This window comes from Microcaecilia unicolor, chromosome 9 (genome assembly GCF_901765095.1).
Source record: "Microcaecilia unicolor chromosome 9, aMicUni1.1, whole genome shotgun sequence".
Lineage (NCBI taxonomy): Eukaryota > Metazoa > Chordata > Amphibia > Gymnophiona > Siphonopidae > Microcaecilia > Microcaecilia unicolor.
The window spans coordinates 189,043,994-189,068,595 of NC_044039.1; the positions used below are offsets into that span (position 1 = coordinate 189,043,994).

Sequence of the window (24,602 nt, forward strand, 5' to 3'; positions counted from 1 at the left end):
CAGTGGTCAATCCAGGTAACAAGTACCTGGCAAGATCCCCAAACAGTACATTTTATGCTGCTTATCCTAGAAATAAGCAGTGGATTTTCCTAAGTCCATTTTAATAATGGCTTATGGACTTTTCTTTTAGGAAGTTATCCAAACCTTTTTTAAACTCTGCTAACTGCTTTCACCACATTATCTGGCAATGAATTCCAGTGTTTAATTACATGTTGAATGAAGTAATATTTTCTCCGATTCGTTTTAAATTTACTACATTGTAGCTTCATTGCATGCCCCCTAGTCCTAGTATTTTTGGAAAGCGTGAACAGACGCTTCACATCTACCCATATCACTCCACTCAGTATTTTATATACCTCTATCATATCTCTCCCCTCAGCCACCTTTTCTCCAAGCTGAAGAGCCCAAGCCGTTTCAGCCTTTCCTCATAGGGAAGTCGTCCCATCCCCTTTATCATTTTCGTCGCCCTTCTCTGTACCTTTTCTAATTCCACTATATTTTTTTTGAGATGCAATGACCAGAATTGCGCACAGTATTCAAGGTGCAGTCGCACCACAGAGCGATACAAAGGCATTATAAAATCCTTGTTTTTATTTTCCATTCCTTTCCTAATAATACCTAACATTCTATTTGCTTTCTTTGCTGCCGCAGCACACTGAGCAAAGGGATTCAAAGTATCGCCAATGATGACTCCTAGATCCTTTTCCTGATCGGTGACTCCTAACATGCAACCTTGCATCATGTAGCTATAAGTTCAGGTTCCTCTCTCTCACATGCATCACGTTGCACTTGCTTACATTAAACATCATCTGCTATTTGGATGCCCAGTCTCCCAGTCTCGTAAGGTCATCTTGCAATTTTTCACAATTCTCTTGCAATTTAACTACTTTGAATAACTTGCGTCATTGGCAAATTTAATTACCTCACTAGTTACTCCCATCTCTAGGTCATTTATAAATATGCTAAAAAGCAGCGGTTCCAACACAGACCCCTGCAGAACCCCACTATCTACCCTTCTCCATTGAGAATATTGACCATTTAACTCTACGCTCTGTTTTCTTTCCTTTAATCAGTTTTTAATCCACAATAGAATACTACTTCCTATCCCATGACTCTCCAATTTCCTCTGGAGTCTTTCATGAGGTACTTTGTCAAATGTCTTTTGAAAATCCAGATACACAATATCGACCGGCTCACCTTGATCCACGTCTGTTCACCCCTTCAAAGAAACGTAATAGATTGATTTTCTTTCACTAAATCCATGTTGGCTTTGTCTCATTAATCCATAGTTTTGAATATGCTGTGTAATTTTGTTCTTTATAATAGTCTATACTGTTTTGCCCGGGCACCGACATCAGGCTCACCGGTCTGTAATTTCCCAGATCACTTATGGAACCCTTTTTAAAAATCGGTGTTACATTGGCCACCTTCCAATCTTCCAGTACCATGCTCTACTTTAAAGTTAAATTACATATTACTAACAATAGTTCTGCAAGTTCATTTTTCAATTCTATCAATATTCTGGTATATATACCATCCAGTCCTGGCGATTTGATACTCGTCAATTTGTCAAATTGCCCTATTACATCTTCTAGGTTTACAGAGATTTGATTCAGTTTCTCTGACTCATCAGCATTGAATAACATTTCTGGCACCGGTATCTCTCCCACATCTTTCTCGGTGAAGACCGAAGCAAAGAATTCATTTAATCTCTCCGCTATGGCCTTGTCTTTCCTGACTGCCCCTTACCCCTCGGTCATCTAGTGGGCCAACCAAATCTTTTGCCGGCTTCTTGCTTTTAATATACCTAAAACAGTTTTTACTATGCGTTTTTGCCTCCAACGCAATCTTCTTTTCAAAGTCTCTCTTTGCCTTCCTTACCACTTTGCATTTGACTTGCCATTCTTTATGTAGTTTCCTATTATTTTCAGTTGGATCCTTCTTCCATGTTCTAAAGGATTTTCTTTTAGTTCTAATAAGCTTCCTTCACCTCACTTTTTAACCATGCCGGCTGTCGTTTGGTCTTCCTTCCTCCTTTTTTAATAGATGGAATATATTTGGCCTGCGCTTCCAAGATGGTATTTTTGAACAGCATTCACGCCGGATGTAAATTTTTGACCTTTGCAGCTGCTCCTCAGTTTTTTTTTCACTGCTCATTTTATTATAGTCTCCTTTTTGAAAGTTAAATGTTAAGGTATTGGCTTTCCTGTGTGCACTTACTCCAGAGCTTAGTACATAAGTACATAAGTAGTGCCATACTGGGAAAGACCAAAGGTCCATCTAGCCCAGCATCCTGTCACCGACAGTGGCCAATCCAGGTCAAGGGCACCTGGCACGCTCCCCAAACGTAAAAACATTCCAGACAAGTTATACCTAAAAATGCGGAATTTTTCCAAGTCCATTTAATAGCGGTCTATGGACTTGTCCTTTAGGAATCTATCTAACCCCTTTTTAAACTCCGTCAAGCTAACCGCCCGTACCACGTTCTCCGGCAACGAATTCCAGAGTCTAATTACACGTTGGGTGAAGAAAAATTTTCTCCGATTCGTTTTAAATTTACCACACTGTAGCTTCAACTCATGCCCTCTAGTCCTAGTATTTTTGGATAGCGTGAACAGTCGCTTCACATCCACCCGATCCATTCCACTCATTATTTTATACACTTCTATCATATCTCCCCTCAGCCGTCTCTTCTCCAAGCTGAAAAGCCCTAGCCTTCTCAGCCTCTCTTCGTAGGAAAGTCGTCCCATCCCCACTATCATTTTCGTCGCCCTTCGCTGTACCTTTTCCAATTCTACTATATCTTTTTTGAGATACGGAGACCAGTACTGAACACAATACTCCAGGTGCGGTCGCACCATGGAGCGATACAACGGCATTATAACATCCGCACACCTGGACTCCATACCCTTCCTAATAACACTCAACATTCTATTCGCTTTCCTAGCCGCAGCAGCACACTGAGCAGAAGGTTTCAGCGTATCATCGACGACGACACCCAGATCCCTTTCTTGATCCGTAACTCCTAACGCGGAACCTTGCAAGACGTAGCTATAATTCGGGTTCCTCTTACCCACATGCATCACTTTGCACTTGTCAACATTGAACTTCATCTGCCACTTGCACGCCCATTCTCCCAGTCTCGCAAGGTCCTCCTGTAATCGTTCACATTCCTCCTGCGACTTGACGACCCTGAATAATTTTGTGTCATCGGCGAATTTAATTACCTCACTAGTTATTCCCATCTCTAGGTCATTTATAAATACATTAAAAAGCAACGGACCCAGCACAGACCCCTGCGGGACCCCACTAACTACCCTCCTCCACTGAGAATACTGGCCACGCAATCCTACTCTCTGCTTCCTATCTTTCAACCAGTTCTTAATCCATAATAATACCCTACCTCCGATTCCATGACTCTGCAATTTCTTCAGGAGTCTTTCGTGCGGCACTTTGTCAAACGCCTTCTGAAAATCCAGATATACAATAGCTTATATCAAATCTGATCATGTTACGATCACTGTTATCAAGAGGCCCCAGTACCATTACCTCCTGAACCAGATCATTTGCTCCACAAAGGTCTAGGTCTACTACTACTACTAGAATTGTTTCTCCTCTTGTTGGCTCCTGAACCAGCTGCTCCATAAAGCAGTCCTTGATTCCATCAAGGAATTTCACCTCTCTAGCATGCACTGATGTTACATTTATCCATTCAATATTAGGGTAATTGAAATCACCCTTTATTATTGTGTTCCCCCCTTTGTTAGCCTCCCTAATTTCTGATAACATTTGTACTACACCTGTCTCTTCATTCTGGCCAGGTGGATGGTAGTACACTATCCCTTTCCCCTTTACACATGGAATTTCAATCCATAGAGATTCCAAGATGTGTTTCGTGTCCTGTAGAATTTTTAATCTATTCAAGGCCCTCCTTAACATACAATGCTATCGCTCCACCAATTTGATCAACCTTATCACTGCCTGCAAGGCTGAGAGCTAAGCTAGGGACCAGTAGCACCAGCCTGTACAACCTACCATGTGCTGGAAGAAATACTGTAATTTTCTACAAAGCACCTACCCTTCTACCAATGATGTCACTGGAAAAAGTCAGTGTGTCTACTTCCATCTGCTGGTAGGAGGGGAAACAGTCAAGGAGAAAAGAGGCAAAAAATAGACACAACAAAAGTCCAAATATCAAAAGAAAAGCAGCTGAAAGGAACCAACCAGTGGCACAGAACATAGAACTCTAGGATATATGGAATTTAAGTACTTTAAAACTACTTATTAATCATTTATTTGAAGATGCTGCCAGCCTTTGGTCAGATAGTTGGCTTGATGAATAGGAATTTAAAGACGTAGGTTATAAATTAATAAAAATAAAACAAAACTGTGCAAAGATTTATATCCACTCAGGTATGCTATGCTATGCCTTACTTTTATTCCGCAAGTACCACAAATGGTTCATTGCGGATTACAAAGGTAAGCTTCCCAGTGGTGTCAGGCCACAGTGGAGGGAGGGCATGTGGCCCAACATGCTCAGCATCTTCCGAACTGTGACCTGACTGGCTCAAACTTGAATGGCAAGAGCAAGAGTGCCTGCCCTCGGCACAGGGAGAAAAGCTTATGCCCACTGCATATCTAGCAGGGCTCCAATGAACTCCAATTTCTGGACAGGGAGCAGATGGGACTTGGGGAAGTTTAAAATGAACCCTAGTTTCCCAGTGGTGTCAGGCCACAGTGGAGGCCATGTGGCCCAACAACCTCAGCATCTGCCAAGCTGTGACCTGACTGGCTTGAACTTGAGTGGCAAGAGCAAGAATGCCTGCCCTTGGCACAGGGAGATAAATAAGCACACAGGGAGAAAAGCTCGTGCCCGCTGCACATCTAGCAGGGCGCCAATGAACTCCAATTTCTGGATAGGGAGTAGATGGGACTTGGGGCAGTTTAAAATGAACCCTAACAGATCTAACACCTGAATAGTCCTCCGCATGGACTCCTGAGCACCATCCCTCGACGTTCTCGTCACTAGCCAATTGTCCAGATAGGGGAACACATGGACTCCCAGTCTGCGTAGCGATGCTGAGACTACTGAAAGACACTTGGTGAAGACCCTGGAACCAACACGAGGGCAAAAGGCAACACACAGTACTGGAAGTGGTGTGTCCCCAGCCAAAACTGGATATACAGGGGGAGCTGGAAGTATCGGGATACGTGCTTAAGCAACCTTCAAGTCCAGAGAGCATAGCCAAACATTTTCCTGAATCATGGGGAGAAGGGTGCCCAGAGAAAACATCCTGAACTATTCTTTGACCAGGAATTTATTCAGGGCCCTTAGGTGTAGGGGGGAGATGCCCCCTATCTTCTTTCGCACAAGGAAGTACCTGGAATAGAATCTCTTTCCTCCTTCCCCTAGTGGAACGGGCTCGACTGCATTGGCCTTTAGAAGGGCAGAGAGTTCCTCTGCAAGTACCTGCTTGTGCGGAGAGCTGAAGTGATGTGCTCTCTGTGGGCAATTTGGTAGTCTTTGTCGCCAATGTAGAGTGTAACCGAGATGGATTACTAATGCAAAATGCAGTAATTGCTAGAGCAAATTAGTAACCTAATACAAGTAAACTCAGGCTCTAGCTAAGTACATTCAGAGTAGCTCAAGTACTAACTGAACACTTGTTGCATTTCAGAGAAAAGCCCTCAGAAACCTCAGATATTTAGTCTCAGGCTTTGAACACTGTTACAAATGATTTAACAATGTATACAGTGTTCAGTTTCTATCATCGGCCTTAAACGCTCCAGATTTGAGGATCCACCAGTCAGTCTTAAAGTTTGACGGGGCCACCGTTTCACACTTTCACAGCTTCGTCAGGAACTATTGCTGGTTGGTATCCGCAGGAGTTAATGCTGGTAGGTATCCCCCCCCCCCCCCCCCCCCCCCCGACCAGCAAGTCATCAGGGACTGAAGCTAGTCAAAAGCTCACCCTCTGGGCCCTTAGGCGCATGTTGTTGACGAGTATGAGCATGTCGGGATTGAGCCTGCTGAGGCTGGCGAGAAGAAGTGGTATACCTGCAACCTTACTATGTAAGCCACATTGAGCCTACAAATAGGTGTGAAAATGTGAGATATAAATTTAACAAATAAATAAAATAAACCTCTGTGAGTAGTAAGTACTCCTCTTCAACTTGCTCAAAAACCTCCTGGATGAGGAGGCAGTTGCAGAAGGAATCCAGTAGCAGAGAGTATCAATGGTATCAGTGTGCTTCTTAATGAGGTCAGCATCTTCCTCCACCTTCTTACCAGCATGTAGCGTCCGCCAATCTCTGCTGGAGTGGATGGGCAGGAGTGTAAATTTTAAGGGCCTTCGACATTAGTTTCAGAACTTTTAGTACAAGAACAGTGCTGGGCAGGCTTCTACGGTCTGTGCCCTGAAAATGGCAAGGATAAATCAAACTTGGGTATACATACAAAGTATCGTACACCATATAAAATGAGTTTATCTTATTGGGCAGACTGGATGGACCGTACAGATCTTTATCTGCCGTCATTTACTATGTTACTATGACCGCCGGGTCCAAGTCAGAGACACGCAGCCATGAGAGTCTGTGCATTGCTATACTCTGAGCAGATATCCTGGATGCCATATCAAAAGTGTCACAGGCTCCCCTGGCCAAGAACTTATGACACGCCTTCTGCTGCTTGACTAGCTCACAAAGTGATCTGGCCTGCTCCGGTGGGAGAGTCTGCCAAATTAGACATATTGCACACCAAGGACCGCAAATACAGGCTCGTGTAGAGCTGGTACAATTGGATACAGGAGATGAGCATAGAGGCCCGATACACCTTCCATCCAAAAGAGTCCAGGGCTCTTACCTGCCAGGGAGCGCTGAAGCATAGTCCCCTAGGACTCCTGGCCTTTTTGAGCATGGATTCTACCACCAGGGAATGATGAGGCAACTTGGGTCTATCAAATCCAGGAGAAGACTGAATCCGGTACATGGCGTCAATCTTTTTCGGGAGGACAGGGACCGACAGAGGGGAGTCCCAGTTTTTCACTTGGAAGTCCCATAAGATCTCACAAAGCGGGATCATCACAGCCTCTCTAGGAGGAGACTCATAGTCCAGGATCTCAAACATCTTAGCCCTGGGCTCCTCCTCCACTTCCAAAGGAATTGGAATGGCAGCCACCATTTCCTTGACAAAAGATGGGAAGGAAAGGCTCTCAGGTGGAGATTTTCTTCTTTCCTTTGAAGGGGAGGGATCAGAGGAGATGCCATAGGACTCTGGATCCTCATCTGACTCCTATAAGCATTCCTCATCAGTGTCAGCCAGGAACTCCTCATGGGAGGGCTGAGACCGATCCAGCCTCGAAAAGGAGGAACTATGCCTCCAAGAGGGGTGTCAAAGAGGGGTGTCAAAGTACCTGTTCCAGCCTTGATTCTGGTGAAGCTTCCTCTACAGGTGTCGAGGGTGCCAACACAGGCAGCACCGACATCGGAGACCTCACTGTAGGCTGATGGCCATGTGAGGTAGCAACAAAGGCATGGCAGGCACAAGCACTCCAAATGTTGATGCACTCTATTGTAAGAACCCTGCCAAAGGGAGCAAGGCCCAGTGGCGCTCATTGAGGGCCAACATCAGGAAAGGCTGGGGTGTTGGTGTAGAGACAGGCTGCTGAACTTACAGTGGGTGCCTGGTCCTGGCTGTCTGGAGACCCATTCGTTGACACTTCTCGGGTACCGGGGGATTCCTCGGTGCCCCGGAGCTCCTGGCTTTATGTGTTGAGGGCAATCAATGCTTCTATCGATGTCGAGCATCAATGTGCTCATAAGTACATAAGTATTGCCATACTGGGAAAGACCAAAGGTCCTTCAAGCCCAGCATCCTGTTTCCAACAATGGCCAATCCAGGTCACAAATACCTGGCAAGATCCCAAAAAAGTACAAAACATTCTATACTGCTTATCCCAGAACTAGTGGATTTTCCCCAAGTCCATTTAATAATGGTCTATGGACTTTTTCTTTAGGAAGCCGTCCAAACATTTTTTAAACTCCACTAAGCTAACTGCCTTTACCACATTCTCTGGCAACGAATTCCAGAGTTTAATTACACGTTGAGTGAAGAAACATTTTCTCCGATTCGTTTAAATTTACTACTCTGTAGCTTCATCACATGTCCCCTAGTCCTAGTATTTTTGGAAAGATAAACAGATGCTTCACATTTACCCGTTCCACTCCACTCATTATTTTATAGACTTCTATCATATCTCCCCTCAGCCGCCTTTTCTCCAAGCTGAAGAGCCCTAGCTGCTTTAGCCTTTCCTCATAGGGGAGTTGTCCCATCCCTTTTATCGCCCTTCTCTGCATCTTTTCTAATTCCACTATGTCTTTTTTGAGATACGGCAACCAGAATTGAACACAATATCCGAGGTGTGGTCACACCATGGTGCGATACAAAGGCATTATAGCATCCTCATTTTTGTTTTCCATTCCTTTCCTAATAATACCTAACATTCTGTTTGCTTTCTTAGCCGCAGCAGCACACTGAGAAGGTTTCAACGTATCAACGACACCTAGATCCCTTTCTTGGTCTGTGACTCCTAAAGTGGAACCTTGCATGACGTAGCTATAATTCAGGTTCCTCTTTCCCACATGCACCACTTTGCACTTGCTCACATTAAATTCATTTGCCATTTAGACGCCCTGTCTCCCAGTCTAGTAAGGTCCTCTTGTAATTTTTCACAATCCTCCTGCGATTTAACAACTTTGAATAATTTTCTGTCATCAGCAAATTTAATTACCTCACTAGTTACTCCCATCTCTAGGTCATTTATAAATATGTTAAAAAGCAGTGGTCCCAGCACAAACCCCTGGGGAACCCCACTAACTATCCTTCTCCATTGAGAATACTGACCATTTAACCCTACTCTCTGTTTTCTATCTTTTAACCAGTTTTTAATCCACAATAGAACACTACCTCCTATCCCATGACTCTCCAATTTCCTCTGGAGTCTTTCATGAAGTACTTTGTCAAACTCCTTCTGAAAATCCAGATACACAATCAGGCTTATTTTCGAAAGAGAAGGATGCCCATCTTTCGACACAAATCAGAAGATGGGAGTCCTTCTCTCAGGGTCGCCCAAATCAGCATAATTGAAAGTCAATTTTGGGCGTCCCCAACTGCTTTCCGTCGCGGGGACGACCAAAGTTCCCGGGGGCATGTCGGAGGCATAGCGAAGGCGGCACTTGGGTGTGCCTAACACACGGGTGTTCTCGACCCAAAATGGGAAAAAAGGGTGTCCCTGACGAGCATTTGAACGACTTTACCTGGTCCAGTTTTCTTACGACTAAGGTACAAAAATGTGCCCAAACTGACCAGATGACCACCGGAGGAAATCGGGGATCACCTCCCCTTATTCCCCCAGTGGTCACTAACCCCCTCCCACCCTCCAAAAAGAACTTCAAAAATATTTTGTGCCAGCCTCAAATGTCCATCACAGCAGTATGCAATCCCTGGAGCAGTTTTAGTGGGTGCAATGCACTTCAGGCAGGCGGACCCAGGCCCATCCCCCCCTACTTGTTACGTTTGTGGAGGAAACAGCGAACCCTCCAAAACCCACCAGAAACCCACTGTACCCACATCTAGGTGCCCCCCTTTACCCGTAAGGGCTATGGTAGTGGTGTACAGTTATGGGTAGTGGGTTTTGGGGTTTTTTGGGGGGGCTCAGCACACAAGGTAAGGGAGCTATGTACCTGGGAGCTTTTTCTGAAGTCCACTGCAGTGCCCCCTAGGGTGCCCGGTTGGTGTCCTGGCATGTCAGGGGGACCAGTGCACTACGAATGTTGGCTCCTCCCATGACCAAAGGGCTTGCATTTGGTTGTTTCTGAGATGGACGTTCTTGGTTTCCATTATCGCTGAAAATCAGAAACGACCAAGTCTAAGGACGACCGTCTCTAGGGATGACCTAAATGTCAAGATTTGGGCATCCCAGACCGCATTATCGAACAGGAAGATGGACCCCCATCTTGTTTTGATACTACTACTACTACTACTTAGCATTTCTAGAGCGCTACTAGGGTTACGCAGCGCTGTACAGATTAACAAAAAAGGACAGTCCCTGCTCCAAGGAGCTTACAATCTAATGGGCGAAATGTCAAGTAGGGGCAATACAGATTTCCTGAATAGAGTGGTGGTTAGGTGCCGAAGGCGACACTGAAGAGGTGGGCTTTGAGCAAGGCTTTGAAGATGGGCAGGGAGAGGGCCTGGCGTATGGGCTCAGGGAGTCCATTCCACGCATGGGGCGAGGCGAGGCAGAAAGGGCGGAGTCTGGAGTTGGCGGTGGTGGAGAAGGGTACTGACAGGAGGGATTTGTCTTGAGAACGGAGGTTACAGGTAGGAATGTAAGGGGAGATGAGGGTAGAGAGGTAGGGAGGGGCTGTAGATCGAGTGCATTTGTAGGTTAAAAGGAGAAGCTTAAACTGTATGCGGTACCTGATCGGAAGCCAGTGAAGTGACTTGAGGAGAGGGGTGATATGAGTATACCGGTTCAGGCGGAAGATAAGACGTGCAGCAGAGTTTTGAACGGACTGAAGGGGGGATAGATGGCAAAGTGGGAGGCCAGTGAGAAGTAGGTTGCAGTAGTTAAGGCGAGAGGTAATGAGAGAATGGATGAGAGTTCGGGTGGTGTGCTCAGACAGGACGGGGCGAATTTTGCTGATGTTATAGAGGAAGAAGCGACAGGTCTTGGCTATCTGCTGGATATGCGCAGAGAAGGAGAGGGAGGAGTCAAAGATGGCCCCGAGGTTGCGGGCAGATGAGACGGGGATGATGAGGGTGTTATCAACAGAGATAGAGAGTGGAGGGAGAGGAGAAGTGGGTTTGGGAGGGAAGACAATAAGCTCAGTCTTGGCCATGTTCAGTTTCAATACGGGTTTCCCTGCCCCTTCGCTGGGACATCCTGCGAGGACGTCCTCAGGAAAACTTGGGCGCCCGTTTCGATTATGCTCCTCAATATCAACCGGCTCACTTTTATCCACATGTTTGTTCACCCCTTCAAAGAAATGTAGTAGATAAATCCATGTTGACTTTGTCTCATTAATCCATGCTTTTGAATATGCTCTGTAATTTTATTCTTTATAATAGTCTCTACCATTTTGCCCAGCACCGACATCAGACTCACTGGTCTATAATTTCTCGGATCTCCTCTGGAACCTTTTTAAAAAATCGGTGTTACATTGGCCACCCTCCAATCTTCCGGTACCATGCTCGATTTTAAGGATAAATTACATATTACTAACAATAACTCCGCAAGTTCATTGTTCAGCTCTATCAGTACTCTGGGATGAATATCATCTGGTCCAGGAAATTTGCTACTCTTCAGTTTGTAGAACTGCCCCATTATATCCTCCAGGTTTGCAGAGAATTCATTAAGTTTCTCCGACTTGTCAGCTTCGAATACCATTTCTGGCACTGGTATCCCACCCAAATCTTCCTCGGTGAAGACCGAAGCAAAGAATTCATTTAATCTCTCCGCTAAGGCTTTGTCTTCCCTGATCGCCCCTTTTACTCCTCAGTCATCTAGCAGTCCAACCGATTCTTTTGCCGGCTTCCTGCTTTTAATATACCTAAAAATATTTGTACTATGAGGCATATTTTCAAAGCACTTTGGGAGGCTAAGTTCCATAGGTTTCTATGGAACTTTGGGAGGCTAAGTGCTTTGAAAATAAGCCTCTATGTGTTTTGGCCTCCAACACAATCTTCTTTTGAAGTCCCTCTTAGCCTTCCTTATCAGCGCTTTGCATTTGACTTGACATTCCTTATGCTGTTTCTTATTATTTTCAGTTGGTTCCTTCTTCCATTTTCTGAAGGATTTTCTTTTAGCTCTAATAGCTTCCTTCACCTCACTTTTTAACCACACCAGCTGTCGTCTGGTCTTCTGTCCTCCTTTTTTAATATGCAGAATATATTTGGCATGGGCTTCCAGGATGGTGTTTTTGAACAGCATCCACGCCTGATGTAAAGTTTTCACCCTCGCAGCCACTCCTCTAAGTTTTTTTTCCACCATTCTTCTCATTTTATCATAGTCTCCTTTTTTAAAGTTAAATGCTAACATATTTGATTTCCTATGTTTACTTACTTCAAAGTTAATATAAAATCCAATCATATTATGATCACTGTTATCAAGCGGCCCCAGCACCAGATCATGCGCTCCATTAAGGACTAGGTCTAGAATTTTTCCTTCTCTCGTCAGCTCCTGTACCAGCTGCTCCATAAAGCTGTCCTTGATTTCATCAAGGAATTTTACCTCCCTAGCATGCCCCAGTGTTACATTTACCCAGTCAATATCGGGGTAATTGAAATCACCCATTATTATTGTGTTACCCAGTTTGTTTGCGTCCCTAATTTCCTTTAGCATTTCTTCATCCTTCTGTTCATCCTGGCCAGGCGGATGGTAGTACACTCCTATCACTATCCTTTTCCCCTTTACACATGGAATTTTAATCCATAGTGAGTCCAAGAATTGTTTTGTTTCCTTCCAGAATTTTCAATCTATTTGATTCAAGGCTCTCGTTAATATACAATGCTACCCCCTCCACCAATTTGATCCACCCTATCACTATGATATAATTTGTACCCCGGTATGACATTGTCCCACTGGTTATCCTTCTTCCACCAGGTCTCAGAGATGCCTATTATATCAAATTTTTCATTTAGTGCAATATATTCTAACTCTCCCATCTTATTTCTTAGGCTCCTGGCATTCGAATATAGACACTTCAAACTATGTTTGTTGTTCCTATTTATCTCATGCTCTGTACTTGACAGTATTAATTTGCAATCTTTTGTCTGATTTTTATTTTTATTTAAGGACACCTGATCTACTATGGTCTCTTTTGCAACCTCACTATCAGGAAACCCTATCTTCCCTGTTTTGGTGATATCTTTGAAAGATATCTTATCCCGAACCATGTGCTTTTGAGTGACTGTCGGCCTTCCCCCCGTTTCTAGTTTAAAAGCTGCTTTATCTCCTTTTTAAATGCCGATGCCAGCAGCCTGGTCCCACCCTGGTTAAGATGGAGCCCATCCTTTCGGAATAGGCTCCCCCTTCCCCAGAATGTTGCCCAGTTCCTAACAAATCTAACCCCCCCTCCCTGCACCATCGTCTCATCCATGCATTGAGACTCCAGAGCCCTGCCTGCCTCTTGGGCCCTGCGCGTGAAACGGGGTAGCATTTCAGAAAATGCTACCCTAGAGGTTCTGGATTTGAGCTCTGGTGCTGACGAGGATGACGTCGAATCCTCATGCTGTCTCGAGGTTGGATCTGATGCCGATTGATTACTGGGGGGCCTGCACAGCTGCCGGCATCGAGGCAGGTGAAGACCCACTCAATGCATGGTCACTCCCAGTGTTTAAAGGCCTTGCATCCATATGGATCGACGCACTCGATGCCAACACTGAAGACGCCAATGCAGACACCGACACTGAGGCTTTGGACCTCGCTACAAAATTTTCTCTCGCTGAACCTTTCTGGCTAACTGGGTTCTTTTCTTCATACGAAGACAATGAATACAGACACCACCTTCGATGACATGGAAGGAAAAAACAGCCATGGCTAAATCAAAAGACTCTGTGCCAAAAAAAGGGAAAAACCCGACCAGAGCTCAGGCTTACGTACAGCCTACCTAGCATAGGAAAAACACTTAAAAAGGGGCAAAAAAGAACCTAAACTGTAAGGGTAAGGGGGAAAAAAGAAAAAGAGAGCCTCGAAAAAAAAAAAACAGGGCAAAAATCAAACCAAGCTGTGAGAAGCAGTCAGAAATTACGTCTTCTCCTCACAGCGGGAAAAAATAGAACTGTGGGTCCTGTACTCTTGCGGCAGAAGGGAAGGCGCTCAGGCATGCATGGTGGGGGTGCGGTGCACATGCTTGTAGCTTTGTAAAACATGTTTCAAGCTCTGGACCGGGCAACGTGAACCACGTTACACACCTGTGAGAATTATTAGCCTGCTTGTCCTCAGATAAAGTGAAACTTAGCAGGACATGTATAGTGGCCCACTGAAGGTGGAAAAGTAAGCAGGGATTTGGAGGGAGTAGGATGTGAAAAAGAAACTAAAAAAAAAAGATGAGACAGAGAAAAGAAAGTGATTGTTGGCATGGAAGTAAAAAGCAGCCAAAAACAAGATTCATAAAATAGGAAAAACACCCTGAAAGCAAAATCCTATCTCTGTCACAAAAGAGCAGAACACACACACCTAAAACCATCCCTTCTCTCACCTCTACCCCCCCCCTAAAAAAAAAAAGGAATCCCTCCCCTTGCATCCCTTGACATGCACTGAAAATTTGGTGTGGCTGGGGTTCTAAATACAAAAATTACTTGGTGTGGGGGGGGGGGGGGCAGAGAGTAGGCTAACAAAAAAAAAAATTGTAGAGAATCTAGACAAGTACTGGTTTTGCTTTTTGTCTCCCTATTCCACCTCCTGAAAAACTAGCCCAGGTATGCTTTAAAATAAACATACTGATTCTGCTTTAAAACTAATAAACTAGCCATCTTATGATGTGGACAAAGCACATAACTAATACTTGTATCGTATTTAAACTCCATTCTAAAAGGCTTAGCAACCTACAGCAATGGCATTCCTGCGTCATATCACGTCTCAAAGGGTTTGCATCCAGAAAGCAAAGACAGCCTCTCTTTACACAAGGCTGTCAACACTGCTGTCAAGTGTACATTCCACGTATGTCTGATCCAAGATTCCACTGAAGGGAGGTGTCGGCCTTCTCACAACTAGCTGTCACCAGTTAACTGGGAAATTAACGGTTATAACTTAAGACGTTCCAGATTTAATTTTACAGAATATTGGAAATTGGACACCAATGCTGATTAGGTCCTAGCTGTCCCTACCTCTACTCCCTGCACAACAGATCTGCAAGGTAGTTCCCTTGGATACCGCAATCCTCCCAGGGATACAGAAAGGCACAACAAGGCGGCACATCTCATCCATTAGAAACTTTTGCAAACACGACATCATCACTGTACCGGAAAAGCACTGAGAACATGACCCTAAGGGAATCATGGAGAATGAAGAAGTTGTGATCACCGGGGACATCCTCATCCTGACAGATATAAAGTTGAGTGCCAAGAAACCGGCCATAGTGGTGAAAGAGAAAAAAAAAACCAACAACATTTTCAGTCCCAAACGCCTACTTGATGAATTGTGAAGATCTTCAAGTACCAAGCAATGCAGTCTGAGGCCAAAAGAACAAGACAAAAGGATATGGAAATATCTCCCACTGTTTTGGGTGCACAGGCCTTATTAAAATAATTTCCAGCACACATGGATAAGTTGCCTCTACATGTAATAGTCTTATTAACTCCAGAAGGAAGCTCTCTTTGACAAAATGCAAGTACCTACAGCAAGTATTGGCAGTAAATTTGAGAGACTGAGATCATACTCCACGTAAGGCTCGTTACTGTCATAGTATGCACAAAACCAACACACGAGAAAATAAACAGGAAAACAAAAACCTACATAGAGAAATATATATTAAAAAAAAAAAAAAAGTAAGGGTGGGCCGCAGATCTCCAGCAGACAAATTAAGATTTTAAAACTTTATTGCAGGAGCACCTCAGTGATAGATAGATATATTTATTATGTCTTATATTGTTAGTTACAGTATTTTTGATGTGTATCTGATTACGTTTCATATATATTTCTTATGTTTATAGAGAACACAACACGAGGCGGCGGGTTACTGCCAAAACAGGGTCCCGTGTCGGGTCTTTTTATGTGAGGTGCTTCTACAATAAATTTTTCAAACCTGAATTTGTCTGCTGGAGACATATGCACAAAACTAACCCATTTGGAGAAACTGACCCAAGAAACTTCTCTTTAGGCTACATAGAATTTACAAATCCCATCTCTGATCATTAATGGATTAAATGTACAATGATCGATCACCTGCTTGTGAAGACAACCTGGAAAAGCTAAAAACAAACCTTGCAATATACCAGTGTCTGAAAAACAGATTCTGCCAAACATTAAACTAAACTGCAGGTGAGAACAGATAATGAAGCACAGTGCAATGTGAGACAAGTATACACTCCCCAAGTGCAGTCTTTCTGAGGCCTTAAGGGACTCACGTGATACGGATTTATAACACATGCTAATGTAGATTAATCCAGTCTCAAAGCTGTACAGTGATAAGCCACTATATACAAGACCACCCCAGCACCAGTCTTCCTAGAATGATCCTGTAAACACATGAATTGGACTGTTTGAAAACTGCAGCCTTCCTGCTGGTTACAGTATACGCTGATGATTATTTGAGTTAGCCTGATGCTAGGACCTATTGTTCTGCCTTGACTGCAGCTGCCCTTTGTACTTCCCACAGGTGCTCCCTTAGGTTAAGCCGACCCAACATCAGAGTATTACAGAAAAAAATGTGTGATTCAGTGAGACTTGCAAAAGCACAAACACCCATTCCACCACAGCAAAACCATGTCCTAAGACACTGCATCCTTCACACTCCTGGTAAGATTCACTCAACTCTGGGGCCCCTTTATATGCATTTATTCTGGAGTGCACAGCATTATTCATATTACAGTATGTGAGATTCTAGCTAACCCTTTTGTAATATGTAGTCACTCATGCCATCACAAATATTTGGAACTGGGTGGAAGGAAACAATCACCACACTGCCTCTTTTTTATATGATCAGACTAGAGACCAGCACGGGAACAGGGTTTGTGGGAATCCCGTGGAACCTGCGAGATTCCCGTGGGGACGGAAGCGGTTCCTGTGGGGTTCTCGTGAAGCGTTTGCTGCACTTGCACCAGCCTCTCACCTACTGAGTACCAAGCTCTTTGAGTGCTGTCTTCTCCTCCTCTTTGCTTTAACAGCACAGATGTGGAAAGTCTCCATTAAGGAGGTGGAAGAGATACAAATGGAGATGAAATTCAAAAAGGAATGGGGTGAACACAGAGGATCTCTAATTAGAAAATGGAAGTTATAAAAAACCTAAACTTAAATGGCTGCATGTGTGTGGATGTGTCACGTGACACTTAGATGGTGACTCTGGCTGTGATGAACTAGGGCCAATAGCGGGAGACCTGTACGGTCTGTGTCTTATACCTGGCAATCTGGTAATGGGCTGGAAAGGGTTTAGACAGCAACTTTAGTGGCTGGAGCATGAGGACAGTGCTGGACAGACTTTTATGGCCTATGTCCCGCAGATGAGTGAATAGGCTGGAGTGGGCTTTAAGGGCAACTCCAGCAGTTGGAACATAAGGATAGGGCCAGGCGGACTTCTATGGTCTATGTCCCAGAAACGCCACAGAAAGACCATAATCAAGTATATAATATCACATTCATTGTTGATTTAATCATGAATTGGTAATGATTGTGACTATTGGGCAGACTGGATGGACCGATCCGGTTTTTATCTGCTGCCATTTACTATGTTACTATTAATCCTCTCTGCTCCCGGGCTGATGCGCAGACCTCAGCTCTGACATAGGCACGAGCATCAGATGTCACCTGATCTACTGGCATGTGCATTTGGCGATCTCTTAACACACAGTGCCAGTGAATCAGAGAAGTCTTACATGTGCGCACCAGAGTGTTCCAACTTCCGTTCCTTCCTTGCCTGCAGTGCTGCAGCTCAAACCCAGAGACTGAGAGAGCGAAAAGGAATTTTTTAAATGTACCATTAAATTCTTGCGGGGACGGGTTAGATTCCCCACGGGGATGGGTTGGATTCCAGTCCCCGTGCAACTCTAGATCAGACACACACAACCCTAACTCCATAGTAAGCACTGAGGGAAAGGATCATTAAAAGAAAATAGATTTGTATCATTCCTGGTGGATAAAAAAAGCCCTTTTTTTCCACATGACCTGCAATTCTCGGCAGATAAATAAAAAAACAGAGGCGTATTTTCAAAGCACTTACGAAGTTACACAGTAACCTATGGAACTTTGTAAGTGCTTTGAAAATGAGTCCCCTAATAGAATATCAGTTAAAATGTTATACAACTACAATGGATAAAAACGCAATAATGACAGCTCAATTTAGAAAGAAAATACAGCAAATGCTCTATAGGAGACAAGAAAGACTTGAGTGTCTACACAAAGTGTTTCATTGCACATTGCATACTTAAACTATCCAAGCTGCAAGTCTGTTAAATATAAATTACCGTATTTTTCAGACTATAAGACGCACTTTTTTCCCCCCAAATTTGGGAGGAAAATGGGGGGTGCGTCTTATAATCCGAAGGTAGTGATTTCCCTCCCTCCCGCCCTCCCCCCGAGTTCGGGATCGCCCTCCCCCCGGCCCTGTCACCACTTCTCCCCTACTCACGTCACGCGATCTTCCCTGGTGGTCTAGTGACGTCGTGGCAGAAAAGAGCCCCCTCTTTCCTGCCCAGCGCGCTGCTCTCCGTCCTCCTGTATGCAGCCTGACGGTCTCAGCGAGATTCAAAATGGCCGCCGAGACTTCAATTCTCGGCGGCCATTTTGAATCTCGCCGAGACCATCAGGCAGCATACAGGAGGACAGAGAGCAGCGCGCTGGGCAGGAAAGAGGGGGCTCTTTCCTGCCCCGACGTCACTAGACCACCAGGGAAGATCGCGTGACGTGAGTAGGGGAGAAGTGGTGACAGGGCCGGGGGGAGGGCGATCCCGAACTCGGACAAGACGCACCGGAGCACCTAAGTTTTAGAGGAGGGAAAAAGGAAAAAAATTTTTTTCCTATTTCCCTCCTCTAAAACCTAGGTGCATCTTATGGTCCGGTGCGTCTTATAGTCCGAAAAATACGGTACTCTTTTCCTCTTCCTTCTCCTACGTCAGCCCAAAGTCTTGGAACGGTCTACCTAGATCACTAAAAGAGACTGACGCAGGGGCGTAGCCAGACAGCAGATTTTGGGTGGGCCTAGGCAAGAAGTGGGTGGGCACCAAATGTTCTCTCCCCCACCCCCACATCAAAAAAATATCTCAGCTGGTGGGAAAATGCTTCTCTCCAGTCTCCACCTTGGTAGTCTGCAGCAGGCATGCGCTGAAAACTGAGCATACGAAGGTGCCAGTATTGTGGAGAGCAGCATTTTCATTACCATGTGCTATTGTTGGATGGGCCTGAGCCCTAAGTGGGTGGGCCCCAGCCCACCCAGGCCCACCTATGGCTAAGCCACTGGATTGACGACCACCAGCTTTTCAAGAAATCCTTAAAAACATTTTTATTCGAGAAAGCTTATCCCAACAATAGCAACCAGCCCTCAGCTTCCTCCTAGTGACTGCACCAGTTTCACCACCGACTGCATCAACCTCGTCCTGCATCCTTATATTATCTTCATGTTCTAACCATTTTTCTGTCTTTTTGTATCACTACCCTCATTGAATTGTAACCTTAAGTAACTCTGTAAGCTGCACTGTGCCCGCACTAGTGGGAAAATGTGGGGTATAAATGTACTATAAATAAATAAATAAAATGCGGGTTTAGTCATTTTTTTTTTAATCAATTGAGGTCACACAGACTATTTTTTGAAGAGGTGGAAAAGCTGCCTCCGGGAATTTCAACACAGTTTGCAGAAAGTTATAGAAGAGATATCTCACCGGAGTTAGCCTTGATTGTGGAAAGTTTAAAATCTGAAATTCAAACTTCTTTAAGAGTTCTCCAGAATTTCAATTTTCCACATCATAAGTGACTTGTCTTGTATTAACAAAGATTGAAAAGATTTTATCTCAGCAACAAATTTATCCAGTGTATTAACTCTGGCAGTGCAGGAGTTCAGTCTCAAGTTTAGCAGTTTGGCTATAGAAGTAGTAGAAACTGTAACAATCCAGGAGAAAACCTTGTGTAAACTGTCCAAAGTCACCACCTCTGGCTTCACCAACAGCTTAAGTAGGGAAGAAATAATTAAAGCAACAGGCAGACCATGTACCAGTAATGTTTTCTGCTCCAACACCAGACTCCTCCTGCACCATATTCTCCTCTAGTAAGGACACCAAAGATCTCACAGGCACCGATAATGACTCCATTCCCCCAGTACTTGCTTGCTCGACTGCCCCTGCGACGCCAGAATTACTGGCGTCCTCCACTTCTTGTAATAAGCTAGATTGCGCAGCAGTTCCAGGAATCGAGGGAGTCAAGGGTCCTCCAGTGCTTAGCAAAAACTCACTATCCAAGCTGGGACTATTCCCCATCCCAGAAGCAGAAACGCCCGATGACGAGAAGGGAACCACATAAGTTGTTACAGCGGTTTGTCATGAGGTGCTAGGAGCCGATGGAGAGGGAGGAACTCCTCTCAGCTTCCCCCTGTGCTTAGGTATCATGAGGAGTATGTTTGAAGAAAAAGTTCAAGGTAAATATTCAAGGTAAAATTTCAGATATTGCCACCTTGGTCCCCCCCCCCCCCCCTTGAACTTCTGCAACCTTATTTTATTGTGGGGCAGATTCTTTCTGAAATAGCAGGCAAGATAATGTAAAAGGAAAGTGTCCCAGTGACTGATGGAGAGCCCTGAGGGACAGTTTTAGTGGGTCATTTTCAGTCAATTAATGCTGCCCCTGCTACTTCTCATGCTTTCACACTAATCAGTGCATCTGGCTGCAAGTGTTCACATCCATCATGTGGACTACAACGGTAGGCGACAGGTGTTTAATATACAATTGCTATGTCTTAAAAGCTGGGGGTAGATTAGTGGTACGTGTGAACCGACTTTCCTTTCTCTGTCATAGATTATATATTGACTAGTTGCAGTCCTACTAATCTGACATCTTTGATTTCATTATTATCTTCATTTCTGTGTTCTGCCTAATCAGTTCCTTTTGGATATTTCCCTTCTCTCTTCCTCTGTAGGTACAAGACTTCCTGTCCTTGCCGCTCTATAGCTGCATACAAAGCCAGGCAGTGCTGAAGAGAAACAGCAAGTGATTTTCTGCCACTGCCCAAACTATTCTGCAGGTCTCACCATATTACACTGCATCTTGCCCACCCTAGCTGGCATGAGAAACAAGAGGCTTCATGTGAGAACTGAATGATTGCATAAAATGATATTGATCACCTGGCCACTAATAATCATCAAATCAGATCATTAAAAAAAAAAAAGTCACCATAAACAAGAACTACAATGTAATACTCCCAGTGACAGCCATTATATCTAGTATGATGGAACCTCGTTCGCAAGAGCCTTCCCTTACATGGGGAACGTTTTTAGATGGCCTGCTTCAAGAAAGGAAAGCCCTGGCATGGGAATGGAACACTTCTTTCAGCAAGCAGTCTCAGCTGCCAGAGGAGAAATTCATGCCATTGGCACATCAAGTTAAACTCAAAAAGCCCTATCTAACAAAGATTTCCTTCCATTCTGTGCTGCTAAATCAGACTCCAGGCCTTCACAATATGTTTTGCTCTCCAATTACAAATGAATAGATCAACAATGCAACACAAAACGTTCCGGATCATTCTAATTCCTTCAATGGTAAAACTAGTCTTCATCTGTCAATCTGCCCTTATACTTTGTGATGCTGACCCGCTAGTGATAAAATTCATTGCAGTTATTTCTGTGGCATTCACTGAATGCTCTCTGAACTACCTTTTCAGCTCTGAAGTACCGAGAGGTCACCTTTCCCTGGACTTTTTTTCCTCCTCTACTTCTTAGGTTCAATACTCCAATCTCCTGTTCCTCTGGTCATTGTCAGACACTGTTGCTCTTGTATTATATACATTTTTGTATAGTTGTAGGTAGTAGTAGAGATTGATGTATTATTTTGTCAGTATGTTCTCTCAGCAGTGTACTTGTATTGGTGACTCACCTTGGAGTTTCTCTGAATGGTAAAGCAAGAAATCAAAAATGACTAAATAAAAATGTATTTAAAATGTTTATGTTCACTTCAGAATTTTGCAGTTAGCGATACCTTTTGTTAGATCAATGTAAAGAATCACTTAAAGATGTAGATAGGTATGAGCAATCCATCCACATCCAATCCATATATGACTTATCTTCTTACATGAGCTTGAAGATCAGAACACTTGTCTCCAAAGCTCTAGCATATTGCTGTCTTTGGGCACCTCCTATGTTGGTCAAATAATATCTAGGAATCTTTATTGTTTGTTCAGAGTCCCTGTTTTTTGGAAAGCTTAACACTGGTTTGAAGTAATTTTCTCCTTAAATTTATCACCTCGCAAGGTTCCATGTATATTACTGCATTCTAATTTAACAGTCTGTCAATTTGATGGCCTTCAAATGGGCATCCATGCAATGAGAAGGGGGAGGGGGAAGTGCCCGTTTGGTAGGTCTGAGTCAGGGGTGTCATGCAATGGTACATGCTGAGGAGAATTATAACTGCAGCTTGTGCAGGGTGGGAGGGGCGTCTCAGGCTTGTACTGCTGCAGGGTGACGTTCTGTCCATGGCTCATTGATTGCTACTGTTGTTCTAGCTCCTGGGCCTGGCCATATCAGCTCTACTGGGCTTGAATGGCAACACATCAGGGGCTGCTAGGCAGTGGTAGCGACCACTTTCTCCATGTTGGAGCAGGTATGTGGCACCAAACTCCAGTACATGTTGGATCGTGGACTACCCTAGTGAACTGGGCACAGCTCCTTCTGTGCCAGAAGGATGGCAACAGCCATTTAAGAAAATAGATAACAGAGGAGGAGAGCTACATGCATACCATCTCTGCTAGTTCTGGGTAGCTGCTTTCAGCCCATTGTTTCTGTAGGCATCTATGGTCTGTCCGAGTCCAGCTGCAATATTATTGCTGCACAATTTGTATATCAAATCAAGAAGAGATCTCACAACCTGCCAAGCACTTATTCTATGTGGCCTAATGCAAGCTTGTCAACTCTTGTTGTTTAGCAAAAAGCTTCTTCTTGGCAATTTTTTTTTTTTGGTTGTTATTGTTTTAACTCTGTGCTTCTCTGACAAAATTTCTGTTATCTTCCAATAAATTCCTATGTGGGATAACCACTGTGTAATCCTTACCTTTCTCTTTTTAAAGTTTGCCATTGTTATGTATAATTTTGTGCAGGCACCTCATAGCTTAGAATATTGTTATGCATACACTTGACAAGAGGAGCTCAAGGAAACTAGTGATTCCCTAAAGAGAAAATGTTGTTGTAATCAACAGGTTTTAGTGATGTAAGCATTTGATGCAAAGGAAAAATGTTATTTGGCTACCAACTAAATTCTAATGCTTACCCAGGAAAACAGTGAACAGTTTTCCCAAGAAAAATAAAATGCCATAAAAATGAAGGTCCCTAACAGCATCCTAACCTACAAATAACAGTTTTCTCCATAACCAGTGAAAACTACTATTTATTTTTTTCCCCCAAAGCAAAATACTAATCTTTTTACTTTTGACATATTTCAGAAACATATGGGGTGGTAAAACCTTGATTACAGAAAATGGAACTTAATATACAAGTTTAAACTAAGGATGGAAATTGACTCATTACCTGATTCACAGACTATGGAGCCTGGCTTCAGTTCCAACATCATAGTGATTAAGGAAATGTCAGTAGAGTATAGAATTTGGGTTCTGTGAGGCAAATTCATAGTCCACAGTTCTGGAGTTGGGTGGAGGATATATACCCATCCCCCTTTGCTGCAGGTCACCTTCGACCCATAACGTTTGCCAATCAGATCTGAGGAGTGTCTGATAACACCATACTTGGTCTGAGTCTGTGCACCATGTTGGAGTTTCACTGGAAACATTGAGTCATGGCCCAAAAACACAATAGCTATGTCTCCTTCTTTCATGAACTCCCCATACTCCACAAAACTCATCCTCAAATTTTTATTTGATTAGGAAAACCTGAAAAGTAAAAAAGTCCATTAGTTGCACGGATTTCAGTTATAATGGTGGAGGCATTTTGATCACGGACAACAAAACAAATCAAGAAGGCTGATAACGGAAAAAATAAAAGGAAAATACAAAGTTTTACATTAACAGTAGTGCAGGTTCTGTCTTTTTCAACATATCCAGCAGATGACCCTGGGACCTTCTGACAATCGTTTAGAATAAGGGGTTCTCATCTTCTCATAGATGTCAATATTTAAAAATAACTGGGGGGTGCCAAACACAATATAAATTACCCTCCCTGCATAGGATCAAATCAAAATCAAATTTATTTGCTGCACTTGTATCCCACATTTTCCCACCTATTTGCAGGCTCAATGTGGCTTACAAAATGTTACAACGCCATATACACATTATAGAATAAGAATTTCAGAATATAGATACAGATAGGTGCATAAGAATATCATAGCAATCATATCAACTGAATAATAATTTTACAATTGTTACAAATAAGAGTGCATAAATAAATCATGTAGGCTTGGAAGTGTATTGATAGATAAACATAACATAAATCAATTCTTGTATACCGCTAATATCCCCTTTCCAGGGTTCAGTGCGGTTTACATTCTAGGTGCGACAGAAGTCGATAGTCTTATTGTGAGGATCCAGCTCTGTGGGCACTGAACATTCCCAATATTGAGCAAGCTCCTTCATTATGTCCAGAGAGGGTGATTTATAGTGTATTTTTTTATTTATTTTTGTTACATTTGTACCCCGCGCTTTCCCACTCATGGCAGGCTCAATGCGGCTTACATATTGTATACAGG

The 24,602-nt window shown here is 43.7% G+C and overlaps 1 protein-coding gene across 4 annotated transcripts in view; it reads right to left on the bottom strand.

The window, feature by feature from the left end:
- The window catches only part of TRMT61A (tRNA methyltransferase 61A), a 49,551-nt gene that overhangs the window by 22,764 nt on the left and 2,185 nt on the right, over positions 1 to 24,602 (bottom strand). For all 4 annotated transcript variants that reach the window (XM_030215099.1, XM_030215095.1, XM_030215097.1 and 1 more), the window contains exon 2: positions 23,432 to 23,790. In XM_030215099.1, coding sequence (XP_030070959.1) covers positions 23,432 to 23,762 — 331 coding nt within the window. In that variant the 5' untranslated portion in view covers positions 23,763 to 23,790. The remainder of the gene's footprint in view (positions 1 to 23,431; positions 23,791 to 24,602) is intronic.